Source organism: Chelonoidis abingdonii, chromosome 15, assembly GCF_003597395.2.
Source record: "Chelonoidis abingdonii isolate Lonesome George chromosome 15, CheloAbing_2.0, whole genome shotgun sequence".
NCBI classification, from domain to species: Eukaryota; Metazoa; Chordata; order Testudines; family Testudinidae; genus Chelonoidis; species Chelonoidis abingdonii.
Window position 1 is genome coordinate 23908126 of NC_133783.1, and position 20219 is coordinate 23928344.

The 20219-nt window shown below is 43.3% G+C and overlaps 1 protein-coding gene across 1 annotated transcript in view; it reads right to left on the reverse strand.

Annotated features, from left to right (window-relative positions):
- CDH23 (cadherin related 23) overlaps positions 1 to 20219 on the reverse strand; it is a 508967-nt gene that overhangs the window by 267045 nt on the left and 221703 nt on the right. Inside the window, exons 9-10 of the mRNA XM_075072614.1 lie at positions 7574 to 7686; positions 4979 to 5167 (exon numbers count right to left, since the gene is read on the reverse strand). Of these exons, the coding sequence (XP_074928715.1) occupies positions 4979 to 5167; positions 7574 to 7686 (302 nt within the window). The remainder of the gene's footprint in view (positions 1 to 4978; positions 5168 to 7573; positions 7687 to 20219) is intronic.

Sequence of the window (20219 nt, forward strand, 5' to 3'; positions counted from 1 at the left end):
ATTCACCCACGAAAGCTCATGCTCCAAAACGTCTGTTAGTCTATAAGGTGCCACAGGATTCTCTGCTGCTTTTACAGATCCAGACTAACACGGCTACCCCTCTGATAAGGGAGAGTGGGGCTCTCTTAGGGCTTGTCAATACAATGAGTTCCTGGCAAGCTGGGGTGTGAATCTACCCGGCTCTAAACTGCTTTGCATTATTTGTCTGTGTGGACCCTGCTGACACACATTAATGGTTTGTTATTGTGCTTTGATCTAGTCCTCTTTGAAATGGCTCTGGATAAAAGCACATTAACAAACTGTTAATGCACATCAGCAGGGTCCATCTGGACAGTTAGCGCACAGCAGGCTAATATGGAGTGGATTCATGGCCCTGCTTGCTATGAACTAAATGTTTGTGTTGACAGGCCCTTAGTGGAAACTACTGTCCCTGCCCTTGGCTATGGGATATGGGGCCTGTAGTTCAGTCATGTCTAGGAGCCATTTGACCAGCTAAAAGAAGAAGGGGACCTCCATTTCTCCATCAGAAGCCCCCAAAGGGGACCCATGTGGATGTATTCAGGCAGTAAGGAGGAAAATAGAGAAGAAAAAGGGAAATAGAGAGAATTAACAGGAAAACAACAAGAAGAGACAGGAGAAAGTCATGATTTGGACCTTAATATTTTGCAAACAATTATATTTAGCTATCTTTATAGCTGTGACAGAATCAACACATGTCAAGAGACTGGGGATAAAATCCTGACCTGGAAAGTAATGGGAAATTTGCTGTTGATTTCAACAGGGCCAGATTTTCACCCTGTAAGACAAAGCTAACGCTCTGAACTCTCAAACTTACATGTGTGTGTGTATGTGTGGGGGGAATACTCAAAGCCAGCAGGTTCATTGGTACCTTGAAACTACTGTGTTCATATAAATCAAAACTTTAATATTCTACTTTTAATGCAGAAAAAGGTTTGGGGGTTAGCAGAGTAAACAAACTGTTCATAAAAGATTCTTAAATGAGTCTCATTCCCCCAAGAGGGCTGTGCAGATGAGTAATCTTGCCATTCTGAATGCATGCTCATCATGATAGCCTGTGTAATTTACCCTTTACAGCACTGCAGTTTTCCAGGTTGCAAGCACCAATTTGCAGCCATACTAGAAAGCATGACCTGACCTGACTGTTCCACACAGTCTCCACACCATTTAAACCCATCTCACTTCCCAGACTGTTGCCCCAATAGATTTTTATAGCACCAACTTCCTGATTAATCTAGTTGCTGCACATGTGCAGGTAAGCATGTGAGTGACTACATTTGGAAAATGTGATGAGTGCAGAGACATGTCATGCCATTTCTACACACAGTAACTCCACTGGTTTTATTAAAATCAATTATAAGAATCTCATTCTCAATGGTAGAAAAGTTAGGCCAGGCCCAGGTGATTTTGACAACTGCAACCAATCTGTTTGGGAGTTACAGAAGTTTAAAGAAACTTCATTGCAAACCCAAAACTAGTTTATTTTCTGCTCTCATTACATAAATGGATGCATGAATTCCCACCCACCCCTCCACCTTTTTAAATTAGTGAGGCTGAAAGACTGGACCGAATTTTTGGAGATGCGTTATACACTCCTATAAACAGAGCTTTGAAGCAGAAACAATGACAGAGCCTTCGCTCTGTTGACACAAACAGTCCTACCATAATGTCTGTCAATTAAAAAGCTGCTGACACTTCATGGAACACCATGACAAATATCAATTTAGAAACAATCCTGACTATCTGTCATCTTATTTGTAATTCTGTTCTTTGTTTGCTAAGGACATTTGCAAGAAAACATGATCCTGTTAGCTGTTTAAGTTCCCAACTGCATGTTTCGCCGCTGTAGTCATAACTCTCTGTTTACGATATACGTCACAAGTAGACTATAGATTCATAGACTCTAGGACTGGAAGGGACCTCGAGAAGTCATCGAGTCCAGTCCCCTGCCCTCATGGCAAGACCAAATACTGTCTAGACCATCCCTGATAGACATTTATCTAACCTACTCTGAAATATCTCCAGAGATGGAGATTCCACAACCTCCCTAGGCAATTTATTCCAGTGTTTAACTACCCTGACAGTTAGGAACTTTTTCCTAATGTCCAACCTAAATCTCCCTTGCTGCAGTTTAAGCCAGTTGCTTCTTGTTCTATCATTAGAGGCTAAGGTGAACAAGTTTTCTCCCTCCTCCTGATGACACCCTTTTAGATACCTGAAAACTGCTATCATGTCCCCTCTCAGTCTTCTCTTTTCCAAACTAAATAAACCCAATTCTTTCAGCCTTCCTTCATAGGTCATGTTCTCAAGACCTTTAATCATTCTTGTTGCTCTTCTCTGGACCCTCTCCAATTTCTCCACATCTTTCTTGAAATGCGGTGCCCAGAACTGGACACAATACTCCAGTTGAGGCCTAACCAGCGCAGAGTAGAGCGGAAGAATGACTTCTCGTGTCTTGTTTACAACACACCTGTTAATGCATCCCAGAATCACGTTTGCTTTTTTTGCAACAGTATCACACTGTTGACTCATATTTAGCTTGTGGTCCACTATGACCCCTAGATCTCTTTCTGCCATACTCCTTCCTAGACAGTCTCTTCCCATTCTGTATGTGTGAAACTGATTGTTCCTTCCTAAGTGGAGCACTTTGCATTTGTCTTTATTGAACTTCATCCGGTTTACCTCAGACCATTTCTCCAATTTGTCCAGATCATTTTGAATTTTGACCCTGTCCTCCAAAGCAGTTGCAATCCCTCCCAGTTTGGTATCGTCTGCAAACTTAACAAGCGTACTTTCTATGCCAACATCTAAGTTGTTGATGAAGATATTGAACAGAGCCGGTCCCAAAACAGACCCCTGCGGAACCCCACTTGTTATACCTTTCCAGCAGGATTGGGAGGCATTAATAACTACTCTCTGAGTACGGTTATCCAGGCAGTTTTGCACCCACCTTATAGTAGCCCCATCTAAATTGTATTTGCCTAGTTTATTCTGATTAGTGCTCTGTCATAATTGTTTCACACATGAAAACAAATAGTTTGGCAAGTTCTTACAAGAACTTGTGAATTTCATGAGGAGGGGAGGAGAGAGAATCTGTCACTGCCACCAGCAAACACAGTTTTTGTGATAAACAATGGTGGAGTTACATCCTCAGAACAAATTTGAAATCACCATCCTTTTGCCACAAGTGAAAATTTGTTATTTTTACAGAGACATTGTACATTTTAATCAGGCATCTGATTTCCCCCCTCCAATGCTCTAATCTAAGTACATTTAATAAATGCGAGGAACAGAATAATTAAAAAAAATAAAGATCCCATTTTCCTGCAAATATTCTTTATACTGTGACAAAAAAAAAAAAGGCAAGAGAAATAAGATACCCTATGCTACAGAAGCAGGATTGTTTTTAGATATTTTAGAAAGTTCTCCATCTGGTGCCAGCAGGTTTTTTTTTTTTTTTTTTTTCCTTAGGAGGCATTGTAGACTGTGGCATAGTTGTAGGTTAGGATAGTAGAGAAAAAAAAAAAGACATGAATTGCATGAGTCAAATATGAGGAGTAATTGAAGAGTGTAACCCTAGGGCTGGAAAACCTAATGGAATTCCTAAGTGAAATGGTTCAGTGCTATAATAAATAGAAGGTCCATTAGCAGCAAAGAACAGGCCACAGATGCTGCAGGCAAATGTTACTAGGAGTAACTGCAGCCACTGAACAGTAGTAAGAAAATAAGTATCCCAATCCCCCTTCCTGTCAGACCATCAAGTAATCGTCATTTAGGATTAAAGGTTTAATAGGGTGGAGGATGGGATACATAGATACCCGCTTGTAGCTGCTTCTGGAATGTCTGTTCAAGTCTGTGGTCTCTCTCCTGGATAAAACTGTTTACACAGGGCAAGTGGGATGCAGGAAATGAAACAAGAGAGTCAGAGGATCTGCACTGATTTCCTTCTAACACTATTCATTTGTTGAAATACTCTGGTTACTGACGAACATTCTTTGCTCCATATTTATTTTTACTTCACCTTCTTTACAATGGGAACTGAAAGAGGTTTGATACAGAGGTTGGAAGCTTTTCTGTTCATTATCATTTCTAGAAGAGCCTGTGTATTTTGGCTGAAATTCTAACTCTGTAAATTTTTAAGTAATTTTCTGAGAATCACTTCCTATCTCCTACAACAGCACCTAGTGGGACTTCTTTTCCCTTTTTCTTCCAACAGAGACTGTACTACTGTCACAAAACTTGTTCCATATTATGGGGCTTAGTCTCTTCCCTGCACTGATACAAAATAGGCCTTTTACTTCTTTTTTTTTTTTTTTTTAAATTAAGACCAGATGGACACATGGGGGATGAGGACATATTGCCATAGGAAACACATCTTCAACTTTCACAATTCTCGTTCATTTAAATGTTCAGTGATCATATTGTATTTGTAGATATTTTATGCATAGATAACTGTATGGTGGGTTCTGGTGACTCAGTTGTGTCTCCCTCCTTCCTTCACAGTTTATGTTACCACCAGAATCCCTCCCTGGAATCTTCTCCATCTATAAGACAGGTTGGAGAAAGGAAGCTATCTGATTACCTAACAGGTGCTCTGAAGTGCACAAGAACTGGTATGTGGTACAACCATATTTGTTGGAACTCATCAGTCACATTATCCTTATTTTACAAAAACAAGAGACCTCATGAAAGTGTTTGCACTTCGGGGACTGACAGGCTAGAGTGACGGCTGTAGAAGGTACTGAACAATACCCAAGGTATGCAGCTATCCTGAGTATAACCATGCACATATTAGTGCCCACTTCTCTCTCCACAGTCCGTGTATTAATCTAACTATAATGTTCAATATACAGAAACAAAAGGCATCAGAGGTACAAGACAGAGGATTTGTGAAATCACCCGGCGTGCTTGTAGGGTTTATCTGCAGCAAGTGGCTATTGATATTATTCTGATGTCTTACCTCGTCTTTATCCTGCACCTGGACGAAAAGGGGAAGGGCAAAGCCCACCTGGGCCAGCTCTGGGATGCCAACACTGTACTCAGAACTATTGAACTCAGGGGCATTGTCATTTATGTCAATGACAAGGATGTTGAAGGTGGTGATCACTGTAGCATTGGAGGGTGTGCGGTCATCATTCAGCTCTGTACCCTGCAAGGGAAAATATCAGCATGGCCTTTATTTCAAAGAACAAGCATAAGAGAAATGCAGAAGATTGTGGGCCATCATGTAGAAATTGCATACAGGTAGTGCAGTCGACTGCTGTCATTGAGACAAAGTCAATGGCACAGTAATAACCTTCCCTTGTCTTTCACGTCATGGATGCAGCATGATTTGACCGAGGCTTTAAACGTGCATTTGTGGTGAAAGTTTATTGTTCAAAGTGGTAGACTGATAACTATGGCTTTAGTCAGGCATAATGTAGTTAGGAGCTGTGCAAGTTCCCTCACTTCCGAGGTCTGCCAAGGATGGGCACACTGAATTTTTACCTGCACCACCTCTACTACTCTGGTACTTTTTGCTCTGATTATACTCGTTACTACTGACCTACAAATCTGCCTGTCATCTGGACTGCTACCTTTAGAGATTTGCCTTGTGGGACCAAAACTGTTGTCTCTCATTATGATATTGCACATTGTAATGACACAAATGCATACCAGCATGATGCATATAGGAGATGGTTTTCCTCCACTAGCATTAATGTCAAGATTGTTAACATCTTGCAAAATAGCCTGGCAAGACATGAGTGACATTTCTCAAAACCAGGGTTTTCCCAGGACATCTGAGGGAGGTGGTGACATCAGGTTCGTTCCTGGGCCTCTCCTGAACTGAAATTAGCAACAGTGAAAATCGTGCTGCGATGTGATGGAGACAAACGTTCACTAGAAAAATAGGACAAGACCAAACTCATTTTACTTGTGACTTAAAATAGGTTTGGCTGCAAATTACTAGACATGAAGGGCCAGTGCACTGGCACTCTATGTCATAAGTTCTCACCAGACATCTTAACTTATACAGGGTTTTTTGGTGCAGGTAGGGGAAGGAGAAGAGAAGGGAGGTAGGTGGCTGGAGGATGAACCTTATTGTCACAGAAATGAGAATGGTGAAGGACATTTGAAAATAGAGTTCTTCCTCTTGTATTTTGTATAATCTAAACAAACTGAGACAAGATCACAGGGGGCATGGGGAGGAAAGAGCCCCTTGCAGCTCCATGGAGCACGGGAGGGCAGGCAGATGGGGCTACTAAAGATCACCCTGAGGCTATGATTGTGGAGTTGGTAAAATTCAGCATTTCCACAGACTGGCATTTGGGCATATTCTATATATATCTATATATACACATACATACATACATACATACATACACACACACACACACACACACACACACACACACGTTTTTAACCTAAAAATCAACCCCACTCTCTCCCCACCAAGAATCAAGGGAAAGCAGCAGGATTCCAAGGGATGATAATAGTATATTGACCGTGTAGAACTCCACAGAAAGACCCTCACCACAGGTCAAGCAGAGTAATTACATGTCATTTTCTCTACCTTACAAAGCACTGCCCCTACCACAGCAAGGAAGTGAGCTGTACTCTTCCAGTGCAGGCTGCCAGCCTCCCAATCAATGACCTCTCTAACATGCTGATTTTTTTCCCACGGCCCAGTTGAATCCACACTTCTAAATGTGTTTCCAACCCACTGGCTGACTTGGTATGAATATTGATTAAAGGGCTGAAATCGGAGTTGGAGCAGTTCTCTGGTGGGGCCTCATGGTGTTGGAATGTTATGCTTCCATGCATTTTCATGATGAAGCCACTTTTAGCCTTTTCTTTTTAATCCTTGTACCATGCAACACACACACACATGTAGCTGAAGGATCTGCTGGACACCAAAAATACAGGTGCCCAGTGGGATGAAAAAAAAGACCCATTTTTGTCATGGCAGCATGTGTCTCTGCTCTTCTAATTCTGTTGCATCTCACAGCCCTGGCTAGCTCCATCAGTACATTCCCCCTTCATTAATCCACAGCACACTGCTCATCCTGCTGCTCAAAGGGGTTGAGGCATGCAGTGTGTATGTGTCTAGCCTCCTCCCACCCCAAGGAGTACCACTGAGCCAGAACAGAGCAGGACATACACAGCAGAAGATAGAAACCACAATAAGAGTGCCACCCCAGAGCAGAAGTTCACAGAGCTTTGGAAGGGCTAAATGAGCTAGCAGCAGACAGGGTGAATCACAGGAAATAGAATATGTTAATTCTGCATCCCACTCCCCCAATCTAGCGATAATGGGGTCTGGCCCTGATGCCAGACAGGGAGGGAGAGAGGTCCTGCACTGGGAATAGCAGAGGTCTGCCCTGGTGTGAGATAGGGAAAGAGGTGTTCCAGTGTGCTTCTTTACTTGAAATAAGTCAGCATTAACCAGCGCAGAGCAGCAACACATTCACAGATGATCCTCTGGTGGAAGTGCTTTTCCTCTCCCTTCAGCTATGTTGATCCTTCTTCCCCACCCCCCAATCTCCTCAAAAGGATATTGCTCTCAGTGTCTCACCTTCACTGTGAGAATGAATCCAGTGCTGTAGAAAGGGTTTTCGCGGTCCAGTGGCCCATTTAGGGTTAAAGCTCCACTGATGTAGTCCAGTGCAAAGATGCTGTTGGTGTTACCTGGCAATGAAAAACAGGATGAGCACAAGCAGCCCATATTGCTAAAGACACAGGAACTATGAATTTAACATAGAGGAAAGCCTGATGAGACAAGCTTCTTCTCCCTACATGACTAGATCAGATGCAAAAAGCGATTTTAGAATTCAGAACTGTAGTCTGGTTTAAGACCCCCAGCCAGGTAACAGATTATACTAGTATGTGCAGCCTTAAAGCATTATAAATACATTTTAAATTAAATGGCTGTAAATCAGTTCCTCCTTAACTTACCTACCCAATATTGAGCTCAGAACTGTGCTTTTCTTGCAAGAGCTGATAGCATCACAAACACTTCTGGCAGTGTAGGAATTTCAAAGAGTTTCTGCTAAAATGTAAATGTACTCATTTTTATCTCCACATCTATTCTGTTACTGACTTGGGATCTCAGACAGCATATACAGACCAACACTTTGCAGTTTACCTCTTAGCAAGCCTCGAAGTTTGAGCATAAAGAGAGAGCAGCTGCAGTGGGGCAGCTACTCCCATCACATGAAGGTGGGAGGGAAATGGCTGGACAGGGCTGGGGGTGAGCAGAGCCTTAGCTCCATCACCCCCCCCACCCCCATGCACCAGCTGCAGAGCTGAGGTGGTGCAGGGTGGGAAGTATGCTGCACTGGTGCCAAGGGGAAGTGGGGACCCAACTGGGACCTGGCCTGCTCCTGGAACAGGAACACATTTCACGCTGCCCTTGACTTAGGGCTTGTGATACGGTCTCTTCATGGTCTAGCCCCACATGGTTTTAGGACAGAGATAAAGCAGCACAATGAAAAGGGAAAATCCAGTTACTGAACTGAACGGTGTTTGGTTTAGACTCCTCCTTTAGCTGAAGCACTGCATTCTCATTTCCTCCACACCCTCTCGACTGAACTCTGCCATTGCCGCTGTGTCCCCTGGATGGCAGACTGCCCCTTCTTGGTGTCCCCACTTCCCTCGGGGAGTGGGCTGGACCCTCTCATTTGCTCCCATCTAGTTTGTAGATGCTCTTTGTTCCATGCCTTTGGGTGCCTTTCTACAAGCTTGTAAATCTGGTATCCCTGAAGGTTACATGTGTGACTAGCCACACCTGATGCCATCACCAGTGCCTCACTATTCTGTGCTTCATCCAGAAGAGCCTGTCCTGCTCTCATGGCAACCTGGGTCAGTTTTCTCCTTCTTTAAAATAAGACACTGGCAGAAGGTTAACACCATATTGCTGAGTCTCGTACAGCCTACTTGCCAGCAGACATTAATAAACTGAATCTCACGGGACTGGGGCTACCCTCATTATAATCTCATCCCCTGAGACAAAGAAACCAGTTGTCACTTGGAGTCTTGGATATCTGATGCATGCCCTGTGTGATATCCACGAAGGAGGCTATTGAATTAACGATCAGGGGCTTGCATGCATGCACGCACGCACGCACACACACACACACACACACACCACTTTCCCTGTACTCTCACAGTGTGTAAGAATTCCTGATCCCAAACACCAACATAAAGGAGGAGGAGAGGATTGTTTAAATTCCATCCAGCTGCAGGGGAGGGAAGAGAAAAAAAGATACCCAAATTCTCAGTACTTTTCTATGATAAAAACTATTTGCCAATTTTCTGGAAATGCACTTCAAGAAAATTTGCCATTACAAAAGTATCCTTTCCTTAGCTCTTGACCTACTTGCTCTATTCTGATCCTGTACCTCTGCCTGCCTGACCTAGCCACTTTGATATCACTTTCATCATATTAATATTCCCTTACATTGGGTGATTAATGACCCATTTCTTGCTTCTAGTTACAGCTGTCTTCTCATCTGACTTGGTCGCAGTCTAGCTTTCAATCCTGTCAGACATTTTACCCTCCAGGAGCACCATGAGTGAAGAGAAACCAGTGTCGTCTTGTTGTCCTGGACCGAGTCCTAACTCTATAATTGTACATCTCTCCTTTATAGTGGAGGGTTTACATTTTCCCTCAATGAAATGGCCCATTGATTGTTTCAGTGACAGAGTTCACAGCTTAATGAACTGTTAAGGATCTACTTACAAATATTAAATGATGTTCAGTAGGAAATCATAAAAGGTACCAATAGTTTCCACCTTGGACCTTACCTTTATGTGGTGATCACCCAACTTTACAGTCTCTCTTTTTGAGCTTATTCCCAGACCTCTCTAACTAACATCTACTTGTCTGTCTTGATTGTCAGTTCCTGGCTACTGCATGGTTGATTAAATCCTCTTTTAGAATTGAGAGAGAGAGAAAACACCCTTCCCCCACATCATTGATCCTACTTAAACTATGACCAACTTAACCCACTGACCTCCTCTTAAGTCAAGCCAGAACTTTGTTACCTAGGCTAGAGATGTTATAATGTTAGGCAAGAAAGATGTGGGAGGACAAAAAGTTCAGGATCATGAAATATTACAGCACACATTTCAAAACATTTCTAAATTTGTCCTTAGCACTATTGAAATTCTTCTTTGTGCCTTACAGCACTTCCTATCTAGAGCTATTGAAGTAACACATCACCTTCCTTACTTGATTTTTCTCTCTCTAATGTTTTGGGAATCTCGGAAATCTTCAGATTTCTCCCTGCTCACCAGGATCAACCAATCATAATCAGAGATAGAAAAGACCTTGTAGCGAGGCGGTGGGATATCCCACAGCCCCGCTGCGGGACAAACCTTTCCAAATCCCGCTGTGAGCGGGGCGACCGGGGCCTGCGCCCGCCCCTCAGAGATCACAGCACAGACTCGGAAGTACAAAAGCTGACCCGCAGAATTCAGTGGGGCCCCAGCCCCCGCAGCGGCCAGAGGTCTGTGGTCCCTGCTCACCGACGCTCACGCCCGGCCGGCTGAGCCTGCCCCGCTCCAGCTACCCCGAGGAGGACTGGCCGGGACCACCCCGCTTCAGCTACCCCGAGGAGGAGCCGAGCCTACCCCGAGGACCCGCTAAGCCCACCCGTGAACACTTACCCCGAGGAGCCAATGGTGGTTGACACCTCTGCTGACACCACGACGACTCGGGTACTCAATGAGGGGGAGAGTGGAAGTGGCCTGGGGATAGCCGACCCCAGTCTGGCTGCAACACTGCCAGAACCAATGTCAGTGTGTTGTGGCTTGGATCCCCACTGACAGCAGCGACTCCCCGCCACTGCTAGGGCCCCGGGCTGGGACGCAGTGGAGTGGGAGGGCCTGCATCCCCCCTGCCACCCCTCCAGGGGTGGCAGACTCCCCCTTTCCCTGGCCTGAGGAGGCCGAAACCTACTATTACTGCTCAGCCCTGCCTAAGGGCCTGAGCCTATTGACTTACTGTGTTTGCTGCCCTGCTCTGACCTCAGGGCCGGGCCTAAAACTGGAATTGCTCAGCCCTGCCTAAGGGCCTGAGCCTATTGACTTACTGTGCTTGCTGCCCAGCCCTTCCTAAGGGCCCGAGCATAGTGACTCACGTTAGTTATTGCCCCGCCCTGACCAGGACCCGGGCTTAAGGCTACCAACAGCAAGGCGGTGGGATATCCCCCGGCCCTGCTGCGGGACAAACCGCGGCCGCACCACATCACAGACCTACAGTATTAAGTCATCTTGTCCTTGCCAGTGCCCCCCTCATCTTCACTGGATTCCTATTCATCTCCAAATCTAATCCAAAACTGTCCTCCTGATTTTCAAAGTCTTCACATACTTCAAGCTACCTCTCCAATTTCATATCCACCAATTCCCTGCACTCCCTATGCTTCTCCAGTCTGGGCTTCCTCCCTTATTCCTTCTCCAACAGCAGGGTAAGGAGGTGGAGTCAGGCAGGCTCATGTTTTCACTTTGTGCTGCCATCCAAGGAACTCTGTGACCTTCTTCCCCCGTACACAGAATCATTTCCTCTCTTTGAAATTTGATTGTCAGATTTTTTCTCTTTAGCCATTCAAAGTCATTTTGTGATTCCACGTTTGAAGAACAGCATATAAAAATGTATCGTATTGTTCTCAACAAGTTTAACTCTCCTAAGATGCCAGCCATTTCCTTGGCTGTATATTGCCCTGGTAAATTATATACTGAAGCAGCCTTTGTACATTCCCCTAAAATTACATGCAATAAATATATATTTTAATTAAAAAAAACATTTTCCTGCACTAACAATCTGCCAACTGGTGTTATTGCCAACTTCAACCTCATACCAATATGTTCTAGTGGAAATGGGTCAGTGGGGCTTATTTTGAATTTGGCCAGAGTATGAAGGCCCTAACAAAGCCCTACAGTTTGAGCACTGGACCCCTCATTCCAAGAGTCACCATGAATTTGGCTCACAACCAGAATCTGAGCAAACATAAAGGTGATTTTAAAGAAGAAAGGGAACTTAAGGACCCAAATGCTCTCCAGCTGTGCACATCAGAGGTTTTCCTTTAGCTCAGCCTCCTAAATATTGTTCAAACTAAAGATATGCATCTGATGTATTTTTGGGAGCCTTTTTGCTTACACAGAGTTGGTTGGCTCTAAAAACAGCCTTGGAGTAGGAAAGACATATCTCCAAATTTGTCATTCAAAGTCTTTTCATAATTTTCTCTACAAAGCCTCTTCAACCATCAATTCATTAGTCCTCTGACCAATGATCCTCCATGAAGTATTACACCACAGAACAATGCAAATTCCTGCTCGGTGCTTCTCTTTAGAAACTCTCTCGTTAGCTTTACATTTTCAATTTCTTCATCTTTTTCATGGGGGAAAAAAATAGCCATCTTTACATTTCACTCCCCATTTGCTGTCACTCAGTCTTCCACTCTTTCCATCCTTCTCGATATAAAATCTGTCCTTCATCCCTTGTCCTCTCGTTATCTGTCTGTCTTTTGAACCAGTAAAAAGTCCCAGCCTGGGTTAACTGCAGTTTAGCGTGTGGCTGACTGTGCATACTGCAACACAGGCTGATGGCTTTCAATTGGTTTGTCTGCTCCACTGCTCTAACAGCAATTACTTTCACTCCTCTTTCTCCTTTTCCTCTGCGTCTGGAAAGACAAAGAAACCATTCCAAACCACTAGATCTCTGCATCAGCCCACTTGGAGGCAGAGGGATTCCATGGATGCAACAGAGCCACACAATGTGGAGATGCTGAGGAGCATGGATGGCAGTCTGGCACGTTGCTGCTTAGACTCCAATTGCTAGCTGCTGGACATTCACCCACAGATAAGTCTTCAATGGCCTCTGAAGCAGATAATAACTATCCAATGAAATCCTAGGAATTAGCAAGGGTTTGTCTCTCTATTATATAATGTTGGCAAGTGACTCATCTATATACTGCCATATTCAGACACAGTTGCAGATCTGGTGCCAGTGTTCTTTGCACTGCTCTATGCCACTCTCTCAATCTATCAATGCCTGACAAAGACATCCGGAGCCTGTTTCATGGCACTCTGAACTCTGATCCTGTCTGCTGCTCTCAGTGTTGCCTGCCTGTCCAAAGATCCCCCTGGTTCTTTTGGCCCTGCCTTGCTGCTCAGACCAGTGTTACCTGCCCGTATTATGCTATGTGCGCTGTCATGTCCTTCTGACCCTGGTCTTGTCTGACTGATGCTGCTAGCGCTACTCATCCTATCCTGCCTCCCTGACCCAGTCTAATGGATGTGCCAATACAACAAACTGCTGTTCCTCTGATGACTATATTGTTGAAGCAGCACTGTAATACCCAGACATGAGAGAGAACACAGGGGATACACAGAATCCTCCCTAGTGTATTTTAAACGGAGCAGATCTACCAAGATAATTCTGTTGCTCGGAGGGTGTAAGATGGAGCAGGCTTTTCATTCTGTGTTATTGCTATCTTAGAGTGCAGTACACAAACCCTTTGTGACCCACACAGAGAATATCAGCACCTGAAACTGAAACTTCACCTGATACGGAATGATCATATGAATATTTGAAAGCAAAGTGTGTTCAAAGTGGACTTCTCTTCAGGGGGAAATTGTACTGTTCAAAGCCTCTCTCCACAGCCCTCTGTGCTATATTACTCTTAACATTTTGTGCCACAACCGTCACACAGCACACTCACTTGTAAACAAAAATTCCAGTACCATTTAATGTACCAGCCAGAGAGCTAACTTTCCTCTGCTGTATCCCTACTCCCACCAGATAATTAAATCATCACAACTGGTCTTCAAACACACACTCTGGCTTTTGCTATGCCAGGGGCTTGTGCTCTCACATGGTTGCACCTAGGAATGAATCAGGAGTGCTGGTCTAGGTCTAACTCTGGACTACACAGAAACAGCAAGAAAAAACCTGAGAAGGACCAAAACCCCCAGTACCATTAGCACTTTGAAATGAGCCTGACAGCCACCCAGCTGCTTTCCCTGCAAAGTGCCTGGAGAACTCATGACTGTAATAACAAACTGCTCATTCTGCCTGTGAGCAGAATATGTATCATAGGCAGGAGCTCTTCTGGCTCAGTCAGACTGAGCTGGCAAATTTCAGGAACTGATGGGTCCTTCAGCAAAAGACTGAACGGAATTCTTATACTCCTGGTGGGCAACAGAGATCCTTACCCCTCCTGGGAAGGGCATCTCCCTTTCTTCCTCCCCTACACTGAAACACAAATGAAAACCCGCTGACCTGGAAGAGGTCAGGGGTGGAGCAAAGTACAGCCCAGGAGGGCAGACTGAATGACTCAGAGGGGAGAGCAGAGCTAGGGGATCAGTTGAGGTAAGAGGCAAAGAGGAATCATAGCAGGAAAAGGTGGGGTGGTCAAAGAATTAAAACAGAGTGTAAGATTTTTAAAAAAAAATATTTTGAAAAAGTGGTGGTAAAATAGCTCAGGATGGAAGGAAGACTCTGAAAAATAAAATAGTTACAGAAAATAATATATTGAAATTTGAAAAGTGTAAAATAGGCAAATAGACACTGAAAGACAGGGAAGAAAAAATGCATTAAGTTATAGAAGAAAAAGGGAAGTGCGTGAACAGAAGAGACAGACTTCCATAGTAAATAAAACAGTACTAAATCTCTCCATGGGTTCCATGGCAGTCTGTCTGAGGCATGACACAAGATTTCACAAGAGGGCCTTCAAAACCTAGGGTGAGCCCTGCCCACTTTTCCAAAGCCCAGACCATGCGCTAACTTTGTAACACACACATTTTAACTGGAGTGAGCTTCACAAGAACCAAGTTCAGCTCCCTGCTCTGGCACCAGCTTCCCCGTGTGATCTGGAGCAAGTCATTTATACTCTCTGTGCATCGGTTCCCCCTCTGTACAATAGGGAAGATAGTACTTCACTACCTCACCAGGCAGATGTGAGGATAAATACATTAAAAGACTAAGAGGCACACAAATGCAATGGTAATGGGAACCATACATTACCTTAGAGAGGCAAGGTGGGTGAGATAATATCTTTTATTGGACCAACTTCTGTTGGTGAAAGAGACAAACTTTCAAACTACACAGAACTCGTCTTCAGGTATGTGTGGCTCGAAAGCTTGTCTCTGTCACCAATAGAAGTCAGTCCAATAAAAGATATTACCTCACCAACCTTGTCACTCTAGTACCCTGGGACCAACACAGCTAAAACACTGCAAACACATAATACCATAGACAGATATACGCAATCAGCACCATTGCTGCAAAATCCTTCATGTATCATTTTGTTTTTCTTGGTCTATAAGAATTTTTCCAATAGGGTATGGAGATTTAAAAAGACAAGAACAAGGATCAGGTCAATCTGGCTAAAAAATAAGTCATCTTTGGGAACTGTCAGTTATAAATCCTATCCAACTCATGAGTTCCTTTTATCAGCTGGGGTGAGGAAAAGGGAGATGAAGAGAAAAGAGCAGGAAGGAAGCCAGATCAGGAGCAGCAGGGCTATATCACAATAGCAAGTCTCACTGTGAAGAATGGGTCTTGGTATAGATGCCATTTTGGAGAAACAATGATATAAAGTGGGATTTTGTAAGTAAGGACCATGATTCTTAATACCTTCTGCTGACTCTCTTGGCTTAAAGACGCTATTTAAAAATACTGGACTGACTGCAGAAAAAGGAGAAAGATATTGAAGTCTCCTCCCCACCTCCTTTGCTATTGGTAGCTCATTACTTTTCAAATTATGCACAAAGAGAAAGATTTGGCTCCTCTCCATCTTTAATTAAGGACTGCCTCTCAGCCAGCACTGTCCAACCCTCTATGCCTAGGTGAAGGCTCCAACAGTCCCCCTGTGAAGGGAGATGCACTGTCAGAATGGCAGAGACTTGCTGAGCCACTGAACTCGGAGTGAATGACTTTCATGAGATGTGAAAGGGGAGCCCATCACACTGCTTGTGCTGGATAATTTATTAAATCAAAATGTGCTCTGTCAGGGCTCCTCTGCACTGAAATAGATGCTGTTGGATGTGGTTCATAGAGTCGGCAACGGACACAGTTATCATTATATAAATAGTCCATCAGATGCTTTGACCACCTCACTGCTTTTCACCTTGAGTTTTTGCCCCCATGTAATATGGAGACAAGCGCTTCAGGGCAGCTTCTCTTCTGTCTTCAACACATCCATAACCTATCAGTAAGAGCATTCCTCGGTCTCTGCCTCCACTCAGTTTCGAAGAGAAGATGACATTTCCGAAGGGACGAGGATTATATTGTGTTCTTTATTTCATAAACTACACCCTCAGGAACAGAGATTATAAATTCATCATCTCCAGTTCTAGAAAAAAAGCATGTCTTCTCCTTGATCTAGAATCAGATTACTGCTTGTTTCTAGAAATACTGATTCCTGCCATGGCACTCAAATCTAGATTGTGAATTCTGTAGAACCCGCCCCCCGCTTCTAGAACCAGCAATTTTAGTACCTTGTCTGAGAGAGAGTTAATTCACCTGTTCTAACACAACAGATCCATAATTTCTAAACTTGTGGTTTCTAAAAAGAATAACCCTTCCTTGCAACAAGCACAGGTAAAATTTACTTTGTGCAGTGTCGCGGGTACACACAAGGACCAATTCTACCATCTGATATACGGACACAATTCTCATTAAAGTTAATAGGAGCTGCAGTCATGCATTGGAGAGAAGAATAAAGTCCATAGATTCGAAAGATATTGGATTTCTGAGCTAATTATAGTTGAGGCTATGATTTTGGCATGGAAATTTTCAAGAAAATTTCACAGCAGAGGTGTGGAAGAAAAACCTATAAGTCACAGAAAAGTCACCAAATAATGTAGTTTTCAGTACCTTAACATATACAAGAGCAGAGTAGGGGTGCTGAAAGGTAAGTCCAGGGGTGCCTAGCACACAGGGTCACAGTATACTCAGGTTTGGCCCTGCCATCACTCCATAGATGGAGACAAGCCTTAGTGGCACTATGACCCCAGTAACAAGAGTGCAATTCCACAACCTTTGTAATCCAAATCAAATGCATTTTCCCAGCCATTTCCAAAGCAGTGGGAGCCCAATTTCATGGACTTTATCCAAATTCACGATTTCCATGACCACTATAACCTCTGTGACAAAACTGTAGTCCCAACCCTAGTTTATCATTGTAAGATGCTGGCTGTTCCCCAGCCCACAAAGGACCTAGTGACAAACCCAGGGTCTCTTTCCAGACAGAGTTTTATTTTCCAAATGTAACAAAAACACAAACAACCCTTCTTAAGCTACAGCTCTCAGAGGATTTTCCCCTTTGCCTCTCTCAGTCCTGCTTCAGGGCCTGGTGCAGGTTCTTCCTTGTCTTTTTCACTAAACACCACATCTCAGGACTTTATCCCTGGAGGCCCTTTTTCCTCAGTGGGTTCCCACTGTCTTGCCTCCCAGGGAACTCTCACTAGGAAGCTCCTATTGTTCCGCCCTCCTTATTGACAGCTTGGGTGCCATTTCATTAGAGGCATCGTTCAACGTGGTAGGCTTACATATCCAAATATGCACCTAAAAGATTTTAAGAATCAAGACCAATAAGTCTTTCTTCTCCTCTATCCTCCATGATTCCATGAACTGAATGCAATGAAAACCTATTGCTGGAAAACTGTACTCATTTGCTCAGTCCAGAAGCCTGAAAGTTCCCTGAGAAATTATCATCATGAACGAACTTACAGAACGCATGGACAAAAAAAATATTACCTTTTACAATGGGCTGTTTGTGTCCTCTGCCAGTCGCAGTCACCATGACGTGTGCGACGCTAATATAAGGGATTATGAAAGAGTACACCAGTGTGGTATAAGGAAGTATTAACTAGTTCAAATTTGTTTCAACCACATTTTAACAGGAAGAAAAAATTTAATGAGAACTATTCACACCATTTCGTTGTGATACAACACAAGATTCCATTCTGTTCTGTTCCCCTCTCAGTACAACACAATTTTCTCTCACTCCCAAAGGATGACATAAATGTTCATTTCACCCTTTTATTTAGCCTCCTGTTTAACTTGCAGAGGGTTTCATCCAAGTAAACAGGGAGCAGAAGGCAAACATAGTCCCAAAGAGAGCATGTTCCTTGTACATTTGGACTTTCATGCATTTATAGCTTGACTAGAATTTATAGCATGAATTTTCACAACCCCGCATACAAAAGAAACACACACACATTAAACTGCTGGGGGATTTTTATGCAGATTGTTTCTGCACTGGACTTCTGAGGTTCACAAAATATCCCTCATTTCCCACCTCTGGCAGCAAACATACTCATACAGTGGACGGGTTTCACTTCCACATACCCAACAGCTGCTTCCTGCTGAGATCAGAAGCCATACAGGGGGCCATTTGACTCAACATAACCCCCAGATGGCATTTCTACCCTTTGTCATTGCTTCTTTGGACACATTTTTAACATAAATAAATCCACTTCCTTGCTACCTTTCTGGAAACTCTTCCACTCAAGGCCTGAGTAAAAACATAAGAACTCTTCTATTTTTCCTAGTCCCCGAAACACAGACAGACATTGCAATCCCACTATGATTCAGTCTTCAATATTTTAAATGTTTCTTCTGCATGTGTATTGTTTTTACATAAAAATAACAAAAAAGCCAGAATCCAACATCCCAACTCTCTACTGAAGAATCCAACTTTAAAAATATCAGATAGAATTATGATTATTTCTATTTGGGTCACTGTGTAATTGTTATAACTTCACACAATTTAGACACAAAATTCTTTAGGGAAGGTGAAAAAAACAAGCAAACACTTTAAAATAGCTCTCTGCCTTGGCTACTAAAAAAGTGCAGTTTCTCTCCAGTCCAGATTGTCTGCACACACTCCTCTTTTTTGTCACTCAGTGTGTCTCCTTTTCTAAGTTCTTCAGTTCCTGGTAAAGTAGTTCTGATCTATTCAATAAAAAAAAAGTGTGGGGTACTGCCTGATATTATTTCCCATTAAACTTGCTATCAACTGGCTCTATGCCAACACCAAACCCCGTTCTAGATACAGACTTCAGCCCCACTTTTCCCTCTAAAAAAGCCTGCCAGCCCCTTTCACACTCTTTTCAGTCATTTCCCAAACTAATGCTGACTTATAGTTTTAATTACTGAAGCCCATTTGCTGGGGAAGCACTTCGCAATGAAAGCAGCTATTATAGAAGCCGTATTTACTATGATTGTTCCTGGATTGACAACAGGCCAAAGTAAGATGCCAAAGTAACAACACAGCCTGTTGGTTCACAGCACCAGAGAAACACCCAAGCCACCTAGTAAACTAGGGCCAGGGCATCAGCCGCCACCTCACCCTCACGTTCAGTCACATTCCCTTGCTTTGACAGTGTGGAAAAACAGCCTTCAATCAATAATTTGGTGTGAGGTGTATTTCTACATATCAGCAAGTCTTCCCTCAATAAAGGTTCTGCTCTGATCACACAAATCATATAGGAAGTCCTTCCCTGGCAGGTATAATTTGAGAAGACTTTAACACACTGGTAAATTGGAGTGATTTGAATGTGGGGAAAAAGCCAGCACAATTTAAGCCAACCAACAATGGATATATTAAACTGATTGGTCTTATTTCAGGACATGCTGTCCCATTTAAAGTCCATTTTAGGAACTGGGGGTGGGGCAGATTTTTAAAGGTATCGAGACACCTAAAGATGCAGATGGGTGCCTAATGGGATTTACCAAGGGAAGGCAAAACAACCTCTTAATCTGGGGATGAGAGATATTATTTGGCCAAATGATTGACTTAAAAACCTGCACAACTGGAAAATAAGGGGGCTTGAGTTCTATTGCCTTTGGAGAAAGGTGCTTCATGAGCTACTGCATGATTTAAAAACTATTATTCTTCAATAGTACAAGAAGCAGGGGAAGCACTACTTTCAAACTATATCCACACTGTTTCTGTATCAATTTAGTTTCTATTTAGTTGGACAAACACGGCATCATATTTTTTTAATTCACACTTCCCATTGGAGTACAACAGCATTAATTAAAAGGAGGGGAATGTTTTTTCCCCTCAAAATTTAGCAAGTTATATAAAAATCAACTTTTAAAACTATGTTCTAAAGGTTTCACAAAATCTCTAAGCCCCAGCAGCTCCCTGCAGCCCTGGGCCTCGTTCTTCTACTGTCTTCTACAAAGGCTCTACAAGTACAGGGAA